The 21,731-nt window shown below is 36.4% G+C and overlaps 2 protein-coding genes across 3 annotated transcripts in view; one reads left to right on the top strand and one right to left on the bottom strand.

The window, feature by feature from the left end:
• Nucleotides 1-8,240, top strand: part of PPP2R3A (protein phosphatase 2, regulatory subunit B'', alpha) — a 117,642-nt gene extending 109,402 nt beyond the window's left edge. For both annotated transcript variants that reach the window (XM_004682180.2, XM_004682181.2), the window contains one exon: nucleotides 5,809-8,240. In XM_004682180.2, the coding sequence (XP_004682237.1) occupies nucleotides 5,809-5,935 (127 nt within the window). In that variant the 3' untranslated portion in view covers nucleotides 5,936-8,240. The remainder of the gene's footprint in view (nucleotides 1-5,808) is intronic.
• A 953-nt stretch (nucleotides 8,241-9,193) lies between these two features.
• Nucleotides 9,194-21,731, bottom strand: part of MSL2 (male-specific lethal 2 homolog (Drosophila)) — a 32,067-nt gene continuing 19,529 nt past the window's right edge. Inside the window, exon 2 of the mRNA XM_004682179.2 lies at nucleotides 9,194-12,845. Coding sequence (XP_004682236.1) covers nucleotides 11,254-12,845 — 1,592 coding nt within the window. The 3' untranslated portion in view covers nucleotides 9,194-11,253. The remainder of the gene's footprint in view (nucleotides 12,846-21,731) is intronic.

The raw sequence follows: 21,731 nt of genomic DNA, 5'->3' as shown, positions 1-21,731 counted from the left end.
TATAGGAAAGGGAGGGAAAATGGTGGAACCACATAAAGAGCAGAGGTTTAGGAGCCAGACAGATCTGGTTTTATCTACCACTTACCAGCTGGACAGGTTATCTGACTCCTGCAGCTCAGTTTCAGAAGATACCAGCAACTATCTTGCAGTGTGGTTATGAGAATCTAAGATAATGTATAAACACCTGACATCTAGCAGGTACCTGATAAATAGCAGCTGATATTACTTTCACTACTCTCTATATGAGAGAGATACAATAAATAACATCTTGGTAAGCACACCAAATTTGGTTGAGACAAACCTAATAAATTCTGATCCTTCTCTCTCACTAGCCATATAGTCACAGGCTTGATACAAGCTGCAACATCCCCTATACAGTGAGGGCATCACCTACCACATGGAATTGTCTTAAAGAATAAGATAATGTGTATAATATCTTTATGCTCTTGGGCATGACGACTATGGAATCAGTAAGAAATGGTTACTGGTACTACCATTTCTTTGATCTTGTCGACATTACATAACCTCTCTGAACAAGAACTTACACATTAACATTCCATCACCTACCTCATTCTCTTAATTCTCAGGGCACAGTGCATGGCACAAGTAAACTTCTGTTGCATGAACTCTGGGTTGTATTGAGAGCTATAGATAATAATTTATAAAACGTCAATCAGCATATAGTATATAAATGATGGGGAAACAAACCTATATATCTTCCACCAAATGTTGATTCTTCAAGAGTACAGAACCTTGTTTTACTTGGCTTTTTGCCCCACAAGTTGGCAGACTGTCAGGGGTGTAAGAACATCTTAGCAAATGTTTGCTGAGTGGCACAGAGGTAGCAATACTCCAGCAGCTACCCCCCACTGCAAGGATAACTGTAGGATCCCAGGCAGCTTAACCCTGCAAAACCAACTTTAATTCTCCACCTACTGGATCCTCTTAACAATAATCACAGGTGGCCATTGTGCCCAGTGCCTGTCCCTCCTGAATCAAGGTTGGTTCTTAAGTAATCTAGTAATGACTCCAAATTTCTATAGCTGAATGAGGGCCAAGGGTTCCCAGGTGAGGCTACAAATATTATGAATGACCACATCTAGCCCAAGGTGTGAACTCAGCATACAACAACACTTGTAGAGATTCAAATGCTGTTAGTGGATAAAGTCATACAGGAAACCAAAAAGATCAAGTTACCAGTTCCATGAACCTGTTCAAGTAAATGTGTCACCTACAGGAAAATAATAGGTGATGGCACCAAATTTATTATAATTAATGTTCTTAACGTTTTTGTAATATGGTAAATTAAAAACACCACAAAAAGTATGTAAAGCATCTAAAGGATATCGCTATCTTAAGAAACTCAGACCTGATAGAAAACCTTTTCTGCTGATTTACCTACTGCTTGATTAGTTCAGATTTCAGTTGTTTGCTTATCTTATAAATACTCTCTTTGGGCCTCCCTGGTGGCATAGGGCTTAAAAGTCAGCATTATCATCAGTGCATCCTGAGTTCAATCCCTGGCCAAGAAGCTAACACACATGGTACAGCAAACCTCTCCTGTTATGCCCACTGCTCCTCTCAGCAGTGTATTTCAGTAGATCCACCTGTTCTGTTCCCCATTCTGTCTCTGATGAATCTTCTTACCCCCCACACCTGTAGTCTACAGTCCAGTTCTTCTATCAATAAATAATAAAAAAAATACTTAAAATATATTCTAGTATTTCACCAACAGGTTACATTTGAGTAAACTACATTAAACAATTTTTTATCATTTTTTTTAAGATTTATTTGTGCATACAGAACTGGCTCAGGGGCGGTAAGAGGCTTCACCAGAGACAGAGTGGGGAGCAGAACAGGCAGATCAACGAAGTACACTGCTGAGGGGAGCAGCAGGCGCATCAGGAGAAGTCTGCCACACCATATGGTCACCTCCGGGGCAGGCGGGAATCAAACTCATGCGGAAGTGGCTTTAGCTTCTCAGTGCTGTGCTTTAACCCGCTGTGCCACCAGGGAGGGCCTAATTTTTTTTATTCTGAGTTTGGTACAGTCATCCAAAGATAACCATTATTTACACTTTGGTGTATTTCTTTTTGACACGTGTTTACTTATGTGTACAAAAACATGGTACTTGATGCTTCCAGGTATTTTCTCAAGCAATAGCCACCATTTCCCCATTGGCTATTGAGACAATTTAGAAGAACTCTTTTCAACAATGTTTTTAAAGGAAACTTTTTTCCATTATATTAAATATAAATGTACATGAATGTAAGAGTTCTGCATTTACTTCTATCAGCATTGGAAATAAGGCACACTAGGCAAAGAAAGCCAACCAAAATCCACCCGAGCAATCTTCCAGGAATGTCAAGTCTAGTGGAAAGGGAATTTGTGGAGCCTGTCTCCAAGGAAGTGGGGAGAAGTTAGCAGAGAAACAGGGATAGTGGAGGTGTGGGTAGGCAACATATGTATATTTGGGAAGAAATAGTAAGCATTAAATTTCTAAAGCTTTAAATTTCTAAAACCTTGGTGATGATGGTCTTACAGGTAGAATATTTCTGGTCATCTTTCTTATAGTGCTCAGTAAATAGAGCCTTTATGCCATAAGGAAAGACAAAATGTTAACATTTATAGCAAAATGGAAGGAACTTGAGGAAATTGTGCTGTAAAGCAAATAAAATGACAAATATTGTATGTTTATATAAGCAGACAATTTGACAACACCAAAATACTTATAAAAACTAGAGGTGGCCCTCCCTGGTGGTGCAGCGGGTTAAAGCACAGCACTAAGAAGCTTAAGCCACTTCCGCATGAGTTCGATCCCCACCTGCCCTGGAGGTGACCACATGGCGTGGCAGACCTCTCCTGACCCGCCCGCTGCTCCCCTCAGCAGTGTACTTCCTCGATCTGCCTATTCTGCTCCCCACTCTGTCTCTGGTGAAGCCTCTCGCCGCCCCTGAGTCTCTAGTCTGTACCCCATTTCTATATGCACAAATAAATAAATCTTTAACAAAAAAAAAATAGTGGAAACTAACAAACTTCTGAGGGTGAGGACAGCAAGGAAAAAGGGAAAAAAGGAAAGGCAGTATAAATCAGTCATTTAAAAGCATTAAGATTAAACCTATTTTTAGTCTTGTTAAACTAGTAGGATTCTGTTTTAGTCTTCTATTACTTACACCAAGTTCAGGTTATAATCACTGATCTTTTTGAAGCAAATTTAAATTTCTAGATCTAATCATTAAGAGGTTGTAGATATCTCTTATATATATAAATACAAAAACTATCTAGTAAAATACTACATGCATTTGCAACTGTTAAAATACTTGAATTCTTATTTCCCAAAACATCTAGTACCAATTAATCTTATTTTACCAAAAGAAATTATTAAATCTGTATCATAAAGCTTCTATTAAGCAAGTATAGTGCCCTGAAATAAATCACAGGCAGTGTGGAGAAAGGCAGGGCTATATCCATGTGTTATTGTGAGAGTAGAGACTAGCTTGATTAAGAGAGCGGAGGTGAGAAGGTAGAGGAACTTGGAATAACTAGTTATGAGTGGGTTCATTATGGTGCTACTTATAAAAGTATGAGTAATCAGGGACTTGGGAAGGATGAATTCAGGTTTGTATATGGTGCATACTGGAAAAGCCATATAGTCGGAGCTGACTTCCTTTTAAGCTATAGACTTAAGAAGGAACAAAAGGGGCTCATTCTAGAGTTAGAAGTCACAGGGGGTAAGTGGTAGGCAAGTCTGGTTATCGAGCAAATACAGAATAACTTAGAACAGAATCCTGGAATGTAGTAATACTGAACAGGCAAGGGTTAAAGCAGAGTTTCATCACCATAACACTTATGTTCTGGGATGGGTTAATTCTATTATAAAACATTGTCTAGCACACTGTAGGATGTTTAGCAGCATCCCTACACTCTACCCACTAGATTCTCGGTAGGACACCCAGTTGTGACTATCAAATATGTCTCCATAGTCAAATATCTTCTTCAGGGAGGGGGTAATCACCTCCAGTTGAGAACCCCTGAGTTAGTTTCTAGACCACTTATATTCTAAATGAGCACCTTCATAAAAATTCTATCCACTGTACTGCTTTTTGCCCTTCAAAGTACAAAAATGAAAATGCAGTGACATTCTACTTTGGGTTTGAAGCTACAGAGGTAAAAGTTTGAGTTCAGAAATTACACACACACACACACACACACACACACACAAATGTGATCCTGCCCGCTTCCCCACCCCTCACCAAATACTGGTTTAGGTATCACCGTTCTGCTTCATCTGCATTCTATTTCTGCATCATGAGAATACCTAACATTTTCCAAGAGTTTCTGGTTCTCTTACCATGTCATTCAGTCCTCATAACTATTATCTCATTACTTGAAAAAAAACTGACAGAGGGATTAAGTAACATACCCAGTCATGTTGATCAAACTGAAATTGGAACCTGACTTTGGAGACTTACTCCAAAGCCCACACTCTAAGCTAAACCACTTAACCACTTTTCTGGATGGCCACAATTAGACTACACGTTCTGTAAGGAAGGGATTGGCTCAACCTTTTCACCATTCTATTTCTAGCATTTGGCTTATGCTTAATCACAGAAGCTCACTTTCACTAGAAGTCTCAATTCAGACTTCTCTAACTTTTCCCAGATTTGCATCGAGATGTTTAACACACTTGGAAGATGACAATGAAGGGCACCAATATTTGGAACTATTCTGAATTGAAATAAGCCGTGCCTGACAGTGCATCCCTAGAATTTAACTTTGGAGTTTTGTTCCCAGAAATGAAGGCTCTCCTGTCACCTCTGCTTCACTCCATTTAAAACAAAGCTACCCTCCTCCCTGCCTCCTTAGCCATTATATCCCAGTTTAAATTGACGCATGTAGATGGGGTGGGAAATACGGAATTAAGTATTTGTAAGAATATCAGTTTGTAAATATGGATCATAAATTGCTATTTAGGAAGTTTCCAAACATCAAATAGGCCTTTTTTTTTTTTTTTAATCTCTACTCTCTTTTCAAAAATGCTTTAGAAATCAGTGCCACCTACTGGATATACATTCCTCATCCTATTTTTCCTCGTTAGCCAGCCTTGGTACCTTACTGATAAAGGGGTATGCCCAAAAATTTTTGTGCAGTTATTATGAACTTATCTGTAAAGGATAACAAGGCTAAGTTGATGATGCCAAATAACAGACATTGCTAATTGATTTTATTTTTCTGGACTCGGATGTAGTTTGTTTTCAACTTTATACTTCAAGGAGACAGCATCCCAAGAAAGAAAATATTTTGCCAACTCTACCTGAAGCCACCACCCAGTAATCTCTAAAGGGGGCTTGAGTTGAGGAAATATAAAAGTCTGCAAACAGAAGGAAATCCATCAATATGCTGTAATCTACTCTCTGTACATATTTGCGCATCTTTACTCAGAAGCCATGGAAGCAATCAAGCAACTTGAGAGTTAACATTCCCAACTCTTCATGGAAGCCACTTCAGTGAAAGCATTTATGTAAAGCTCTTACTTTATGGACTTCATATGCAGTCTCCTATCATGTTATCCTTCCCACCTAAGGCCCATAGGGAAAGCTTGACATAACACATTTTCAGCAATTCTAACATTATCTTGGACTTTGAGGAAGCAATGCATTTTCTGATCTTCAGGGTAGCTTTTGTTTATAGATCACTTAGCAGCTGACAGCACTTTTGAAAACTGGTCTTCAGTCTCTGGCTTACCATGACTTTTTTAAAAAGTTTTAATGTTTGGCTAGGAAACTCACTTTTACTTTGTTCTTGCAGCTCCTTTGAAGATTATGAAACAGAGGACCCTGCCCCTCTCTCTGAATTTGGAAACAAAGGCAATAAAATAGTATCTCCAAGTCTTTCAGAGAAATGTGGAAAGCTACAGTCAGTGGATGAAGAGTAGCTGCCACTGTCTACAAGAAAGGGATACATGTATCATGTATTTCTTGTGAAGATACGGTCTAGTTTGTTTAAAGGCTTTGATATCTGCAAATGTGTATCTGCACTAGTAACTTTAACATGTTTTTTAAATGGGTTTGGATACTCTGAGTTTGGGAAACTCCTCCAATTTGCCTGAGACCTCTTACAGAGCTTTCCTCTGAAGCAAATATGATATACAATACCTACCAAAGTCTGCAGAGTTATCAGCACTCTTTGCCCTTGAATGTACCAAGGATCTCAAGGACAGCACCAAGCACAGTTCTCTGCACAAAAGCAGGAGTTGTCTCTGTTGTCCAGCATCCCTGCTGCCCCTCAAGGCTCCTATGGAGCCTGGACAAAATACTCACTTGCAGAAAAATTTGATTAAAAAAATTCTGGAACTTGAAAAATTAAGGGCCTCTGGAACTGACTTAGCCCTAGTAATAAAAGCACTGCCAAAACATCTCAGAGACTTAATTATATGTGTACTGGAGTTCAAAGATCTTGAACATATTTGATTTAATGTAATTTCACCATGACCTGCCGAACTGCTAGTCACTTTACATCCTCAGGTATTATAACCACTGGGCCTTCCAACCTTGCTGGCCAAGATCTGAATAATGCCTCCCCATCCTGACTGTGGATCTTATTGAAAACCTGAAGAACGAACTTTTTAGTAAAGACAAGTACAGAATTTTACTTGTATTTAGGGGGGAATGTCCTTTTAACTCATTTAACCTATGTAGAGAACCATTGCATGATTTATTAATCTCCAAATTAGTTGATGTCCCATCCACAAATCTATCAGAGGAGGCTTACTTGAAGACTTAAATGATAAATGAAAATACCTTCTACATACTAAACATATTCCTTACTTCATGTTGAAAAGAAACTATCATAAATCCATCCACCTCAACATTTCTCACAAAAATGAAAGGTTACTGCCACCCATAAAAGAAAGCTACTTTATGTTTACTATAGTGGTTGACTTGTTCATTACAAAATCCCTTATTTTTTAGCAAGACACAGTGCAGCCAATTCTGGCAATTTCCTTGAAGATCAAATTGGAAAAGCACTACTAAAAAAATTGAAAATTTCTGGTAGTGTAAGAACTACCCCAACCCCTGCCCCAAGGAACACTGTAACATACATCTGTCAAAATCATCAACTTTTCCAGGGATCCAATCCCACACCTTGGACTTTGGTTCCCTTACTGATGTGAAGGCCATACATTGAAATAATCAAGGAGAATTTAGGAAATGCATCATCAACTGGTATACTAATGAGTTATTAGCAAGCTTTCTTGTCAATAGCCTGTTTCCTGTTATTTTACCTTCCTAATAGGAACTGATCCTCCATTTAAGTGTTTACAGAAAGTGATGACTATAAAACTTAGTATCTAATGTTCACAAAGTAAAAGCTTAAAAGTGACAAAGTTTAGGAAACATTATGTGCAATAACCTAAACACACTGGTAAATTATTAGGATTAAAAGTATTTACACGTGATACATGAAATCTATCTGTACTATACATATAGCCTTTACCCAGAAAGGTTAACAATTATTTAATTTCAGATGAAAACACTAACAAGGTAGTAATTTACTACAGGTATGATTTAAAGGTTTTATTACCACAATGACTTAAGACTCAGCAAAAAATAAAACTCAATTTTTTTTAACTATTTCATTTTACCTTGTTTTCAAAGTTGTCTTTCATTTTGCTTAATATTTGGTTTCAAAAGTCTTTTAAAAAAGCATAGCTAATAATCATTCCATTTTAAGGTAAGGCTATTTAATCTAGGTGACCCCAAAGTTATCATATTTTCAGACATAAGAATGTGTTTCACTGTAGAGATGAATGCAAGAAATGTGAATTCTAAGGAACTAGCATAGTATATATTCAAATTTCTGATAAAGATCATAAGATCATGCTTAATATAATTATTCTGCCCACCTGGAAATTCACATTAGGGTATCCCAGATTCCTTAATTAAAGGTTTATCGTGCATGATCTTAATGCAATTCAATGAAACTAGTTTCATAGCATAATTGCCAGGTTAAAACTAATAAAATTCTGTGTATTTTCTCTGCATCTTACATCATTATGTACTGTTGTACACATTGTGTACTGTTGTGTAGTGTTGATGAAACTCGAGATTGGTAAAATGAGGTAAGTCATTTGCTTAACTTTTGCAAATGTTAAGTGTGTTTGGGTGGCAAAAAAACTGCATGAATAAACTTTTTGTTTTTCCCTTTAATGCAAAACTAAATAAAGTTGTCAAATATGATGAATTATGTTCACAAAGATAATTACTACATGGTTTTAACCACACTTGCATTTTTATGTAAGCAAGCCTGAGTTTCAAAAAGGTAATTCTTTGACTCACTGAGAAAACTATAAAGAAATACAATACCAAATATTGTTAAGTGATTTCCCAAAATAAGGAACAGGTTTATGAGTGAAGAGCCCAGAGGAATCAAGAGACTTTAGCTGTATCTATAATGTATTCTTTAAAAAAAGTAATTATCGGAATATCCAAACTTTTTTTAAAATGTTAAAAGTGTCATCCAAGTTTTAGACTCCACTATGTATTACTATTTTATATTATTACACCTATCATATAAGAAAATTTCTTTCCTACTATGTAAAACTTTTCTTCAGCAAGATCACCAGTGTTGTTTTAAAGAAACTAAGAACATCATGAAATAAAAAGGATTTCTCTTATCCTGTGACCATAATATACCCTCTGCATGAAAATGAAGCTAATCAAAAAGAATAAGTTGTCAGATCTGAAAAAGGTCATTTGATCACTTAATGTCAGTAACAAGGATTCAAAGGAATGAAGATGTATCTTTAAAAACTTTTTTTGGTGGTTTCAAATACTGAAGGAAATCCAGTTACTTCAGCAATAATTTCTCAAGCATCCCAAGTTAGCCATTGGTCAGCATTTCTAAACAATACTCAGTATACAATTAAAAAAAAAAAAAATCAAGGCACTGTAATTTCTCTTCCCCAAATATATATAATGAAGGCCATTCAGAGCATGCTATCCCGAATTCTTCAGTATTCTAACAACATAGAATTAGAAAACTAACATTTATTGATAGATTTAAGGTGTCATACAGGTTTCCAAAAGTGTGGCAGTGAGAATACCAGCATAAAAAAGAGAAACTTGTGCTAAAAACAACCTGAATTCATCATTGGCAATATTACATAATAATCAAGGCCCTCACATACTTATGGTTTTCATTTTGTCTATATTGCCAACCTCCCATGCATCAGAAACACAAAATTAAGATAATCAAACTGGGGAAGCAGTAAGATTCTCCATGAATTTTAAGATCATATCAAGAAAATTTGGAAGATTTGCAAAATATATCCTAATCAATGTATACAATCTCATTTTTAGTCATTTTTGCAGTGATCATTATTGAATAAAGAACAGGTTTACATATAGCAGGGCATCTGGGTTTAACACAAAACTATTACAAACTTTAGGCAAATACATGTTTCATAAGACACTGCTAATACTTAGAAGTCAATAAAATTCCAAAATTGGAAAGTAAATAAAGACAAGACAACTAAAGCATTTTCCACCATTTACTCTTGTTATCAAAAATAGTTCAACTCTTCTTGCAAAACAAAAACAAAATAGTACATACTGGACACATACATCACATTTTGCTTCCTATGGCTTTAGCCCACCCCCACCCCACCAAAAAGAGACAAAAAAAAAAAAAAAAAGCCCAACAACAACAAAAACAACTCTACCTGACCACATTCACAGAAAATGACACCAGGATACACTACAAAACAGAAGGAGGTGTCATCTGCTCTGTGTCCAAAGGTTTTCTTCTCCATGTCTTGTACTAGGCGAGTAACCATCATTGAACATGCTGTGTGCCAAATCAAAACATAACCAACACATGTGAAATCTCATGGGAGATGGTGAACGTAGTAGTAGATTTTATAATTTTTCCAGCAGTATTTTTTCTTTAAGCACTGTCAAAGCAGCAACTCTTCTTTTAAGTCATAAGGTCATTTCTTTACAACCCAGTCAGTCCTTGTTTTATTTGGGCTGTGCTCTTCCAAGCAACTGACCAGATTTCCCTTCAACAGAATGTCTGTGACTCACTTGTCTTCCCTCTAAAAATTTAAGGGAAGTTCATTTAAACTGAAACAGTTTGTGCTTTACATGCAAAAGAGCATTCTAAAGAAAATCCTCCTAGTTTCAAATCTACCTATGCACAGGCTTCATAAAAAAGGTATTATCGGGCCCCTATAATGAAGCCTTCATAACAAATAGCACCCTAAAAAAAAAAATAAGGGGGAGCATATTCAAAATACAGTCAGTGGCAAACTATTAGAGGAAACAACAAAAAATCAAAATGGCCAATGGCAATAAGTATAATGAATAAATCTGAGTATGCATGGGGGCATTATTCTGAAATTATTTTAAATAAATTCCAATTTTTTAAAAAAATATGTAATTAGTTTAAAAAAACTGTCATATTTTATAGTCTAAATTCAGCTACCTTCAGAATAAAACTGCTCTTCACTTACCTAATTAGAACATTGTTCAAAGTGAAAGATGGTATTTCCCTAGAAATGAGTAGACAACTAAAAAAGACTCAAGTTTTTAGCATAAACAGCTAACATTTGCAGTCTGACAGATTTTCAGTTTGTTTACTTTTAAAAGATATTTCTTCAACATTCTAATGAGGGGCAAATTTTCTTTCATAATACTGCTGATTTAAGAACTGCTACATACACCAGTAGCCAATTTTCATGATCAGAAATGGTATGTCAGCACAAAGGTTGAGCTGGACACATCAGCTTTTCAACAGGAGAAACATCAATGGCATCTGAAAGCAGCACTGAGTCTCCTGAACAAACTAATGGCTACTTTTTCACAAGAAATTAGCACAATCTTTATGGACTGACTAGATACCACTTCCTTACACTTAATCATAAACTTTGATTATGCACAAAGCATGACCATAAACAATGAGGTTAATGTTATTCTCCTTGCCAAAGTTCATTGTGTATAAATCAGTTGCATCAGCATTTGTTCTCAAAACTATGAGGTTCTGTAAGAACTAAGGACATATAGTTGTAGGGTTACTCCTCCATTATCTGCAAACTATTTCCCCGACACTAACACATATAACTTAGCAATGAAAACACTTGATACAAGTGATCTATATGCAGGAGCTCCGGCAAGTTAAACCAACAAAACCATAGCTGCCGTAAAACTGTAGCTATTTCCCTACCAGAGGTAGGTTTAAAGACCCACTGATTTAACAGTCGAATCTCATGTCTATAGCTTCATCCAAACTTTTATCATCATGTGTACTGGCAGCTAAAAATGTTGTTACTGGGGACCCTGTGACATTAATTACACTGGTGCTGGTACTAGCATTGCGCACAGCAATACTAGTCACATTAATGCCCAAAGTGAGCCTGGTCTGCTCCAAGGCCTTTTCTGGCACAGCAAAGGCCTCCAGCTTCTTCTCCCCATTGGCCATATAGGAGTTTTGGCAGCCACGACATATACAATCTAAGCAGGCTTTACGGTTAGAGTAGCAAGGGCAGCGTTGGCCGCGGCATGTAAGAACACTTGGATTTTGAGTAGCACGCCCACATTTACACCCTTTCTTTTCCTGGGGTTTTTTGTAGACAGTCTTGGTAGGACTTCCTGGCATAAAATGATGACTAGGGATTTTTTCCTTTACCATTTTGTCCTTTTTAAGAATACCTGGCTTGGTTTTAGAGTGAGATTTCTTGGATCCATGTTCATGACTCTTTTTCATGTTTTTAGTAGATAAAAGTACAGTTTTGCTGATTTTGGGCGTTGTGCCTCCATTGGGAACAGTTGCTATCGGTTGAAGAGAAATTTTGCTTTCCCGTTTCACTGTCACAGGAGCAGATGCCCCCAATGTTGGGCCTCGGATAATGGTGGAAATTGGAAGTGGCTGAACTTTTTCACTGTCACTTTCTGATCTGGATCGTTTTCTGTTCAATTTTGCTACCTTCGGAGTTGCTGCTGTACATGATAACCCATGAAGCGCAGGAGTGGTGGACATAAAAACGTTATGGCTAAGAGATTGGGAAGAAAGTTGCAGAAAAGGTCCATTGGATACAGTGGCTTCCAAGTTGGGCTGCAAATTAGGGCAACAAACCTCTGTATTTGAAACAGTTTCTAAACTGCGGAGGACTTCCTCAACACTCAGTAACAGAGAATCACCAGGTTTTATATCTTCACTGAAACTGCAGATATCAATGCCTGTAGAACATAAATCAGTGGCGACCGTATCACAGACAGGTGGCAGACTGTCAGAGAGATCCTCGGTTTTTATGTCAACAGTGTTACATACATCAATCGTATTTGAATGTTCAGGTGAAGGAATATTTATACCAAATCTATCTATTGAAAGCCCATTATAAGTAGGCAAACCATTGATAACAGAACTGCCAATAGCAATGCTAAGGGTGCTTTCAGATATTGGAGATAAACTAGTTTGAGGATCTGTTGTGGGTTCTGAGGTCGAAGGTAAAGGGGAATGTGTCAAACACAAAGTAAAGGATGAATCTGGGGGTTTTTCCGTTTCCTCACAAAACAATGATCCATCATTAAGCAAAGCCAAAATATCAGAAGAACAGTCTACTGCTTCTATTATATCCCGTGCCAATGTAGTCTGTGTTATATATTCACATAGTTTTTTGTAGCAGTTCACTAGGATGCTTAACTGCTTGTTTTCCTCAAATTGCTCATAGTCTTTGCACCAGCTACAGGAAGGTTTCATCATCATTTTCTTGCCTTTACAAGTTTTGCAGACATAGTGTTGACAGGTGGAGTTGGTGGGTGCAATAGGATCTTGTAGCAAATGTCCTATAAGGAAAAAAAGGAGGAAAGCAAAGATTTCAGTAAAATAAATTGTAATTTCATATACTGAAGTTAAGATTAGATAACTTACTAAAATGGAGATGGGCTAACTCACCAAATCAGTAACAAAATACCTCTTTCACAGAAAACAGAAAAATTCTCAATGGCTCACTTCACCTCAATGACACAATCTCCTTTTATGTCAAACAAGAATCTTCTTCAATTTTGTGTTTCCCAAGTAGTATGTTCATATTCTTATTTTCTTTTCTAAACGCTTAAAGCAATCACTATCAGTCACCAAAAACACAAAGTAGTTTTTAAAAGCTTGGAACTTCAACCTAAACATAACATGTAATTCTACAAGATAATGAACAAAATCATGTTGATTATTCTGTGCCTAATCACTGAGAAAAAAAGATTAGAGACTCAATCCCTGGCTTCACTAAAGCACTATATTGAAGAAATGTCCAATCAGCTGAAGGCATCTTCAGAGGAGGAAAAAAGTATCTAACCATTTTATTGTATATACTAATCATTAACTAAGAGAATAACAATTGTGATGAAAAACTACTATGTCCCTTTACTTAAAAGTCAGGATTAATAAAATTCTTCATTTATAGAAAATCAAAACACAAATACAACAATGGAAAGGAAATGTATCAAAATGAAAAAAGGCATAAATATTGAGGTCAAATTCTTCAACAGTACAAAATGACAATAGTCATAAACTACAAGTATACAATTAAAGTGGTCCTCCAATTTGAGATAACTTCTGAATTATAAGTAACCTACATTATGTACAGCAAGAAGGGGAAAGCAACTACAGCCCCCATATCCATCCTAATTCAATACAAATGGTTGGTAATTAGCTCAAAGAAACCCTGCTTTCTCGTACACATCACACAATTAATGATGCAGGAGTAGAAAACAGCATACTTCTGGTTCTATCAAATGAAAGCAGCAAACCCTCTCCCTTAAAAATCAATTATGTAACTGGAAATTTTAGACAAAAGGAATAATTTTCATGACCAAAACATAAAACCATCTCAGAAGCACTTATGTTTGAAAAACTGCTAAATTTCAGATCGGAACACTGAGAATCTGCACTATTCTAGTCTGTGACAGCACAATGCTCCCATACTTTCCAGATCCATCAGTGTTACCCTTGGTGGAAGCTGCCATGGCTGAAGAGTGTTCGTTCCACTTGGTAAATGATGCATAGACCTAGAGGTATTATCATTGAAAGTAACTTCTCAGAGGCCAGCTCAATTATCACTAGCCTGAGGTTACACAAACCCAGGTTAGACACAAAGGCTTCAAAATATCAACATACTCTGGCCTATCTGGAAATTTTAGTGTGTTCTCCTACCTATAAACACATCCACTGACAGAGGACTAAAGCCTGGTACTAGCCCAAAGTGTTTGAGGACAACCTCTGACTAATCATTAAAAACAAATGCCTTCAATTCAAAGGCAAGAATTTAAAAGTGAAAGAGTGGAAAAAGGCATCAGAAAGATTACAGTATGACTACATTAATATCAAACAAAATAGATTTGACAAGATTATTAGAGACAAAGTAATCATTTCACAACATCAAGAAAATATAACAAGGTTACAAAAAGAAACTAAAAAGAGAAAAAGACAAAAAAAATAGCTGGAAATTTCAACATCCCACTCTCCATAACTGATAACCAGACAGGAAATTAACAAAAATATTAACATCTTTGAACAAAACTACCAACCCAGAGCAATCCTAGCCCAATTACTGGAGAACACAGGTTTTGTTTTTGTTTTTTTTTTTTAAAGATTTATTTATTTATTCGTACAGAACTGGGGTATAGGCCAGAGATGCAGAGGGTGAGAGGATTCACCAGAGACAGAGTGGGGAGCAGAACAGGCAGATCAGCAAAGTACACTGCTAAGGGGAGCAGCGGGCGGGTCAGGAGAGGTCTGCCACGCCATGTGGTCAACCCCGGGCAGGCGGGAATCGAACTCATGTGGAAGTGGCTTAAGCTTCTTTGTGCTGTGCTTTAACCCGCTGTGCCACCAGGGAGGGCCCAGAACACAGGTTTTTTTTATAGCTCACACAGAAAAAAGAAATAAAAAATACTCGTATTTTAAAATTAAACATAAACTTAAATATCTTGTAAGTCAAATCCAATGAGAAATTAGAAAACATTTACTGAATGATATTCAAAATACAATATAAGAAAATTTAGAAGATTCAGATAAAGCTGTAGCTAAAGGGAAATTTATAGTTTGTGGAATTTTGTATCAGAAAAGGTACAAAGTGAAAAACCTAATCTTTCACCTTAATAGAAAAAAGAGCAAGCTAAGTACAATACAAAAGATCAATACAGAGTAAAAGAATACAGAAAACCCAAAGGTTACAAAAAAATTGTTTAAAAAGATCACAAAGTGTGACATTAGCAGGATAAGATAACTTCATTGGTAAATTCTAGCATTAAGAAGTAGTACTCAAATAGGAGACAACTTGCCAATTTGTTTTGGGGAGATTAGTAACTACCCTGATACCAAAGCCAGACAAAGAAAATACAAACAAAAAATCCTAAACAGAAACTCAAAACTCCATTTTAAAAAAATAAAAAGTAGCAATATATAACCCATCATTCATTCACAATAAAAAAAAATGTAAGTTTAAACAAACCAAAATGCAAATGGGATTTTTTAGTTTAACTAAAGATTTTACTTATTTTTGCATAGAAAAACTGGAGTGTAGGCCAGAGGTGCAGGGGTTGAGAGGATTTACCAGAGACAAAGTGGGAAGCAGAGCTAGTGTATTTACTGAGATACACCAAAAGGGAGATAGCAGGTGACATAAGAGAGAAGTCTGCTGTGCCATATTAGAGTTAGCTACCACGCCTGGAATTGAACTCAGGAAGCAATAGTGATAACAGTGAGACAACTCCTAGACCACCAGGGAGGCCCCAAAATGGAAGAAAGCTTCTTTAAACACAGTGGTAAGCATTTCTGAAAAACCTACAAGTTAACATGACATCAAATGTGCACAATACAGAAAAGGGAAAAACAAATAATGGTGAAACACTGATTACTTTTCCCACAAATATCAAAAATGAGGAAAAGATGCTTGCTTCAGACACTTTATACTTGAGGCTTCTATCCAGTACAGTAAGGTTAAAAAAAAATTTAAGTACACCCTGAGAAGTAAATTATTTTTTTAATTTAAATATTTATTTATTCATACAGAATTGGGGTACAGGCTAGAAATGTGGAAGGTGAGAGGATTCACCAGGGGCAGAGTGGGGAGCAGAACAGAGAGCAGTGGGTGGGCCAGGAGGGATCTGCCACGCCATGTAGATGTCCTCCAGCGCAGGCGGGGATCGAACTCATGCAGAAGTGGCTTAAGCTTCTTAGTACAGTGCTTTAACCCGCTGCGCCATCAGGGTGGGCCAGAAAAGTAAATTTTTTTAAAAAACAGATTGCATAATCCTAGTATATAAAAAATCCCAAGATTATCTACACACAAAACCTACTAGAATCAATAAACAACCTTAACTTTAGCAAGATTGCAGATGCAAACTATACTAATAAATCAATTTTGCTTTGTGCTTTTTTTATATTTGGTTATCAGTAAAGGCGTGACACATTTTTCTTTTTTTTTTTTAAGATTTTTTTTTTTATTATTTGTGCATACAGAACTGGGGCACAGGCCAGAGGCTTCATCAGAGACAGAGTGGGGAACAGAACAGGCAGATCGACAAAGTACACTGCTGAGGGGAGCAGCGGGCGGGCCAGGAGAGGTCTGCCACGCCATGTGGTCACCTCCGAAGCAGGCGGGAATCGAACTCATGCGGAAGCAGCTTTAGATTCTCAGTGCTGTGCTCCAACCCACTGCGCCACCAGGGAGGGCCATTTTCTATGTTTTTTAAAGAAAAATATGTGATATGACTTTTCCTGACAACCCAATGAACAATTAGAAACATTTTTTAAATCATTAATAACATCAATAAAATTTATACTAAAAAAATTAGAAAATCTGTATTAGAAGATAATATAGAACCTGAAAGAAATCTAAATAAGTAAGATGTGAAGATGAATTAATATTGTCAAGAAAGCAATTTCCGGCCCTCCCTGGTGGTGCAGCAGGTTGAAGCACAGCACTGGGAGGCTGAAGCCACTTCAGCAAGAGTTCCATCCCCGCCCCTGGAGGTGATCCACATGGTGTAGCAGACCTCTCCTGGCCCACCTGCTGCTCCCCTCAGCAGTGTATTTGTCAATCTGCCTGTTATGCTTCACCCCCTTCCCCCCCACACACCTGAATCCTCTCCCCACTCTGGTCTGTACCCCAGTTGTGTGTGCATAATTAAAAAAAAAAAAAGCAATTTCTCCCAAGTTAAACTCTAAAATCAATGCAATGCAATACTTATGGGAATAGCAAATGGATTTTTTAAAAGAAATTAGTGGATTGATGCTAAAATTTTTATGGCATTAAGAAACCAAGGATGGCCAAAACAATTTTGAAAACAAGTAAAAAGTTGAAGGACTTACACTACCAAATTTCAAAAACTTCTATAAATTCAGTGTTCTAGAGGCCCTCCCTAGTGGCACAGCAGGTTAAAATAGCACTAAGAAGCTAAAGCCACTTCCGCATGAGTTCATCCCTGCCTGTCCTAGTGGTGACCACATGGCGCTTCTCCCCTCAGCAGTGTACTTTGTCAATCTGCCTGATCTGCTACCCACTCTGTCTCTGGTAGGTGGGTCCTCTCACTGCCCCTGCACCTCTGGCCTGTACCCCAGTTCTGTGTGCACATATAAATCTTTAAAAAAAAAAAAAAAGGTCAGTGTTCTAGACTGAGTGATAATGCAAAAGAACAGGCATAATGATTTATGGAATAGAATCCACAAAGTCTTACATTCATGGTCAACAGATTTCTGTGGTAAGAGTGTTCAGACAATTCAACACACTGTAGGAAAATTCAATATCCAAATGTCATAAAAGAAAAAACTTAGAACCTTATACTTCGTAACGTACACAAATATAAATTCAAACTAGACTATAAACATCTAAATGTAAGAAAGAAAATAGTAACAGATAAAATTCTAGAATACAGGAGGAAATCTTGAGTTGGAGCTACGCAAAGTGTTAAACATGACATCAAATACATAATACACAAAAGGGAAAAAGTAATTTCCAAAAAATTAAAACACTTGTGTATCGGGGCCTCCCTGGTGGCAAAGGAGTTGAAGGCAGCACTATCAAGCTATCACCTACCACTACAGCATGAGGTCAATCCAGGCAGGCAGGAAGTTGACCCACATGGTGCAGCAGACCTCTTCTGTCTCGCCCACCCACTGCTCCTCTTGGCAGTATATTTCCTACATCTGTCTGTTCTGCTCACCATTCTGTCTCTAGTGAATCCTCTTGCCCCTCCGAACTTTTGGCCTATACCTCTCAGTTCTTGTATGCATAAATAAATCAATCTTTTTTTAAAATTGTGTTTCAAAAGGCACCATTAAGAAAATGAAAAGATAATCCATAAATGAGAAAAAAATATATCTAAATCATATATCTGAAATAAAGGGCTTAAAACATATTTTTAAAACTTCTACAAATCAATAAGAAAACAACTTAATTTTACAATGAGTTTAAATATTTTAAGTGATAACAGAAAATGTATTCCAAACACTGCATATTCATTTTCTTCAGTAATCATATTGTTAGTGGTAGGTTATTATAAAAATAGTGGTTACTGTGAAATAAAGAAAATATCAGTATCCTAACAGACAATGGTTTGGGTTTTGTTGTAAACAGGAGAAAGGATAAAAGTCCTAAGACCAAAAAACTATGAAGAAAAAAACAAATGTATATTCCTGAATTTCAATTGTATTTCAGTATGAATTCTGTTTACATCTGCAATCTGTACATTTCCTTACAATGCCCAGTGTAAACCTTGGATACAAGGAAAACAACCCTAATAATAGCAGTCATCTCAAAAAAACGGCACTGAAAAAAAATTTCCCACTCACAGGAATCAGGATTTCTTTAATAACTGATTTTAGATTTGTGACGTAGATTAGACAAGGTGAGTTTTGACTATACCTTGTTACGGTGGAAAGTAAGATCAGTATAGTGTTAGAAACATAGGAGCAAACCTAACAAGGTTCCTATTGGACACAGTTGAGAAAGCATAAATGCAATGGAATTTTGAAAAACATCTAAAACATTCAAATATTCTTTAAAAGAAAATATTCTGAAACTTTAGAATGCTAGTGAACCAGCTCATTTTGAAAATGGTAAATAAATAACAAGAATCAAGTATTCACTTTGATTTAACCAAATATTTAATTTAAATGTCTACATTGTTATGGGACTAAAGCAGTTACAAACGAAAATATTATTTTCAATGTCATCATTTTGTGACCCCTAATGGTTTGTATATAAATTGTACAATCTTAATGATAACTAAGAATTATCCCTATTACCATCACTGAACTTTTCACCATGTCAATCAAATCTCTTCTGAATTATCAAGCCACCTTAAAAGATTTTAAGGACACCTGCATTTGGTTTACTGAGAAGTGAAAATAGGCTAAAAAAAACACACCACTTATTCATGACTCCATGATCACCAAGTTCTTAAGAACCTAGACTCGTATTACCATTCCCACACAAACTCTTGAAATTTTAAACATTAAAGATGTCAATAAGCAAACTTGTTTTATGCATTCAGTTAACCATCCTAACTCTCAAAAGTTTCCTTAAGAGTTAAATTATACTTCAAAAAAAGTGGTATGAGGAACGAAGAGAAAGAACTTTTTAGAACTGGGATGATAGTTATCTACAAATGTTTCTAAGGAAACCCCCCTCCCCACCTCAAAAATTTTTTTAAATTGTTCTTTTGCTAAAAAGTGGAAGAGCAATCTGTGTTATGGGGAGAATTTGTGTAGAAGTTTAGTTTATTTTAGGTTAGATCATATTCCATAGATTTTCACAAATACAAAAATATTTGTTCATAAGACTTATCTTTAGATTTTAAAAAGTTGTAGTTCATGACAAATAATTTTCTCATTGTACTGTCTTGAGTTCTTAGTCTATAACATATTATAGGAATTACCTTTCGTCATATAATTTTGATAATATATCCCACTTAACCAGTATTAAGTGAGCTATACTGACCCTAAAAAAACATTCATTTTTGCTCATCACCTTAAATTTCACCAATTCCTAGTTTATTTTCTTTCTTAACTTATCCTATCCCCAACTAGCCAATTCTAATTAAGACTAATTAGTATTAGTTTTAGATTATAACACAATGGTAATTCTAGGAATTTCTTTAAAACATAACTATAATAATTAAGATTATTTAACATCAAACTTTTAAGCACTAATTTTCTGAAACTTACAGAAAATTTCAAACAGAACAAATTACAAATTAGTATAATCCATTTATCTATCATCCAGCTTCAACAATTAACAAGATCATGCAATACTGCTCTAAGTACCAATCTTTTGCTCTTAGCATTCTAAAGCATATCTATTGACACATGCACACATCAAGTCATTTTTTTACATCACCTTACTCACTACCCAGTAATTTCTTATGTTACCTAAATGCCTAAATACCTAATAATATAAATAATTTTAAGACAAATTTAACACAAGAGAAAAAACTGATTAAGTATTAGAAAGGGGCTTTAATTCAGCATCCACGAAAACATTAAGTTTTACTTTCTCAAACATGATTTTTAGCCAAATACCTTTCCTTTTACTGAACAGATTTAACATAGATAATATTTATTGAATATGCCAAAGCTAGCACGTGGATCATCTGCCATTTACACGTCCCAAATCCTGATAAGAACACTGCCAGCATCAAGAGTTACGGAGTGGCCTGACTCTCCCACTTACAGAGAAATCAATAGCACCAAAATTAATTAGCTAGCTGTATCTCAAATTGGTTTTGCACTCTTTCTCCATTTAAGACATCCCTCCTTAGCATAAGGAAAACAACAAGGGCATCACTGGTCTGTTGGCAGATTCTTCTAAAAAGCCTGATCCCAATATTGAACAAAGCAGCTAATAATCCATTCATTTCAAAATACTACAAATGCTATAAAATGACTATATTATAAAATGTTATGTTGGCATGCATACTATAAGTAAATAGGTCTTACTCTCCCTGAAACAACATCTTTTAATTCTCCAATTTTAACAGTATTTAATCCTACTACTATTTTGAGGAGACTACAAGGGAAAATGAAGTTTTGGTAGTGCAAAGAAGGAGCACAAAAAATAAAACTGACAGTGACAGGACCCCTTGGTGGCCTAGGGGTTAAGACTCAGCCCCATCACTATTATAGCCTGAGTTCTCTCTCTATACAGAGATCATGCAGCAGACCTCTCCTGTCTCATCTACTGTTCCTCCCAGCATTGTATATCACAAATCTGACTTTTCTGCTCTCCACTGTTTTCTAGTGAATCCACTCACTACCCACTCCCGCAAGACCTCTGGCCTACACCTCAGTTCTATGCAAAATAAATAAAAACATTCAAAAAAATTTTTTTGAATGGTGGCTAAAATGCCTTAGCAAAATGTGTTAATGACCGCAAAATGATCCTATACAACACTGGACTTGCAATAATGATCAATAATAACGATGATCCTGTCAACACTGAACCTGATACAATGTACAATGGCAAAAGCTACAGTCAGAATGTGGCATGGACAAATTAAAAAGACTGAGAAATCAAATCCTCATTTCAATTTTTACATGGGAAAGATTCTAATGAAAATATTTTCAGTAGGACCCTCGCTGGTGGCGCAGCGGGTTAAAGCACAGCACTGGGAGGCTAAAGCCACTTCCACATGAGTTTGACACCTGCCCATCCCAGAGGTGGCCATGTGGTG

This window comes from Condylura cristata, unplaced genomic scaffold (assembly GCF_000260355.1).
Source record: "Condylura cristata isolate star-nosed mole 26May11 unplaced genomic scaffold, ConCri1.0 scaffold00014, whole genome shotgun sequence".
Classification (NCBI taxonomy): Eukaryota; Metazoa; Chordata; class Mammalia; order Eulipotyphla; family Talpidae; genus Condylura; species Condylura cristata.
Note: the sequence above shows the minus strand (reverse complement) of the source record. Positions and strands in the feature narration are given on the sequence as shown.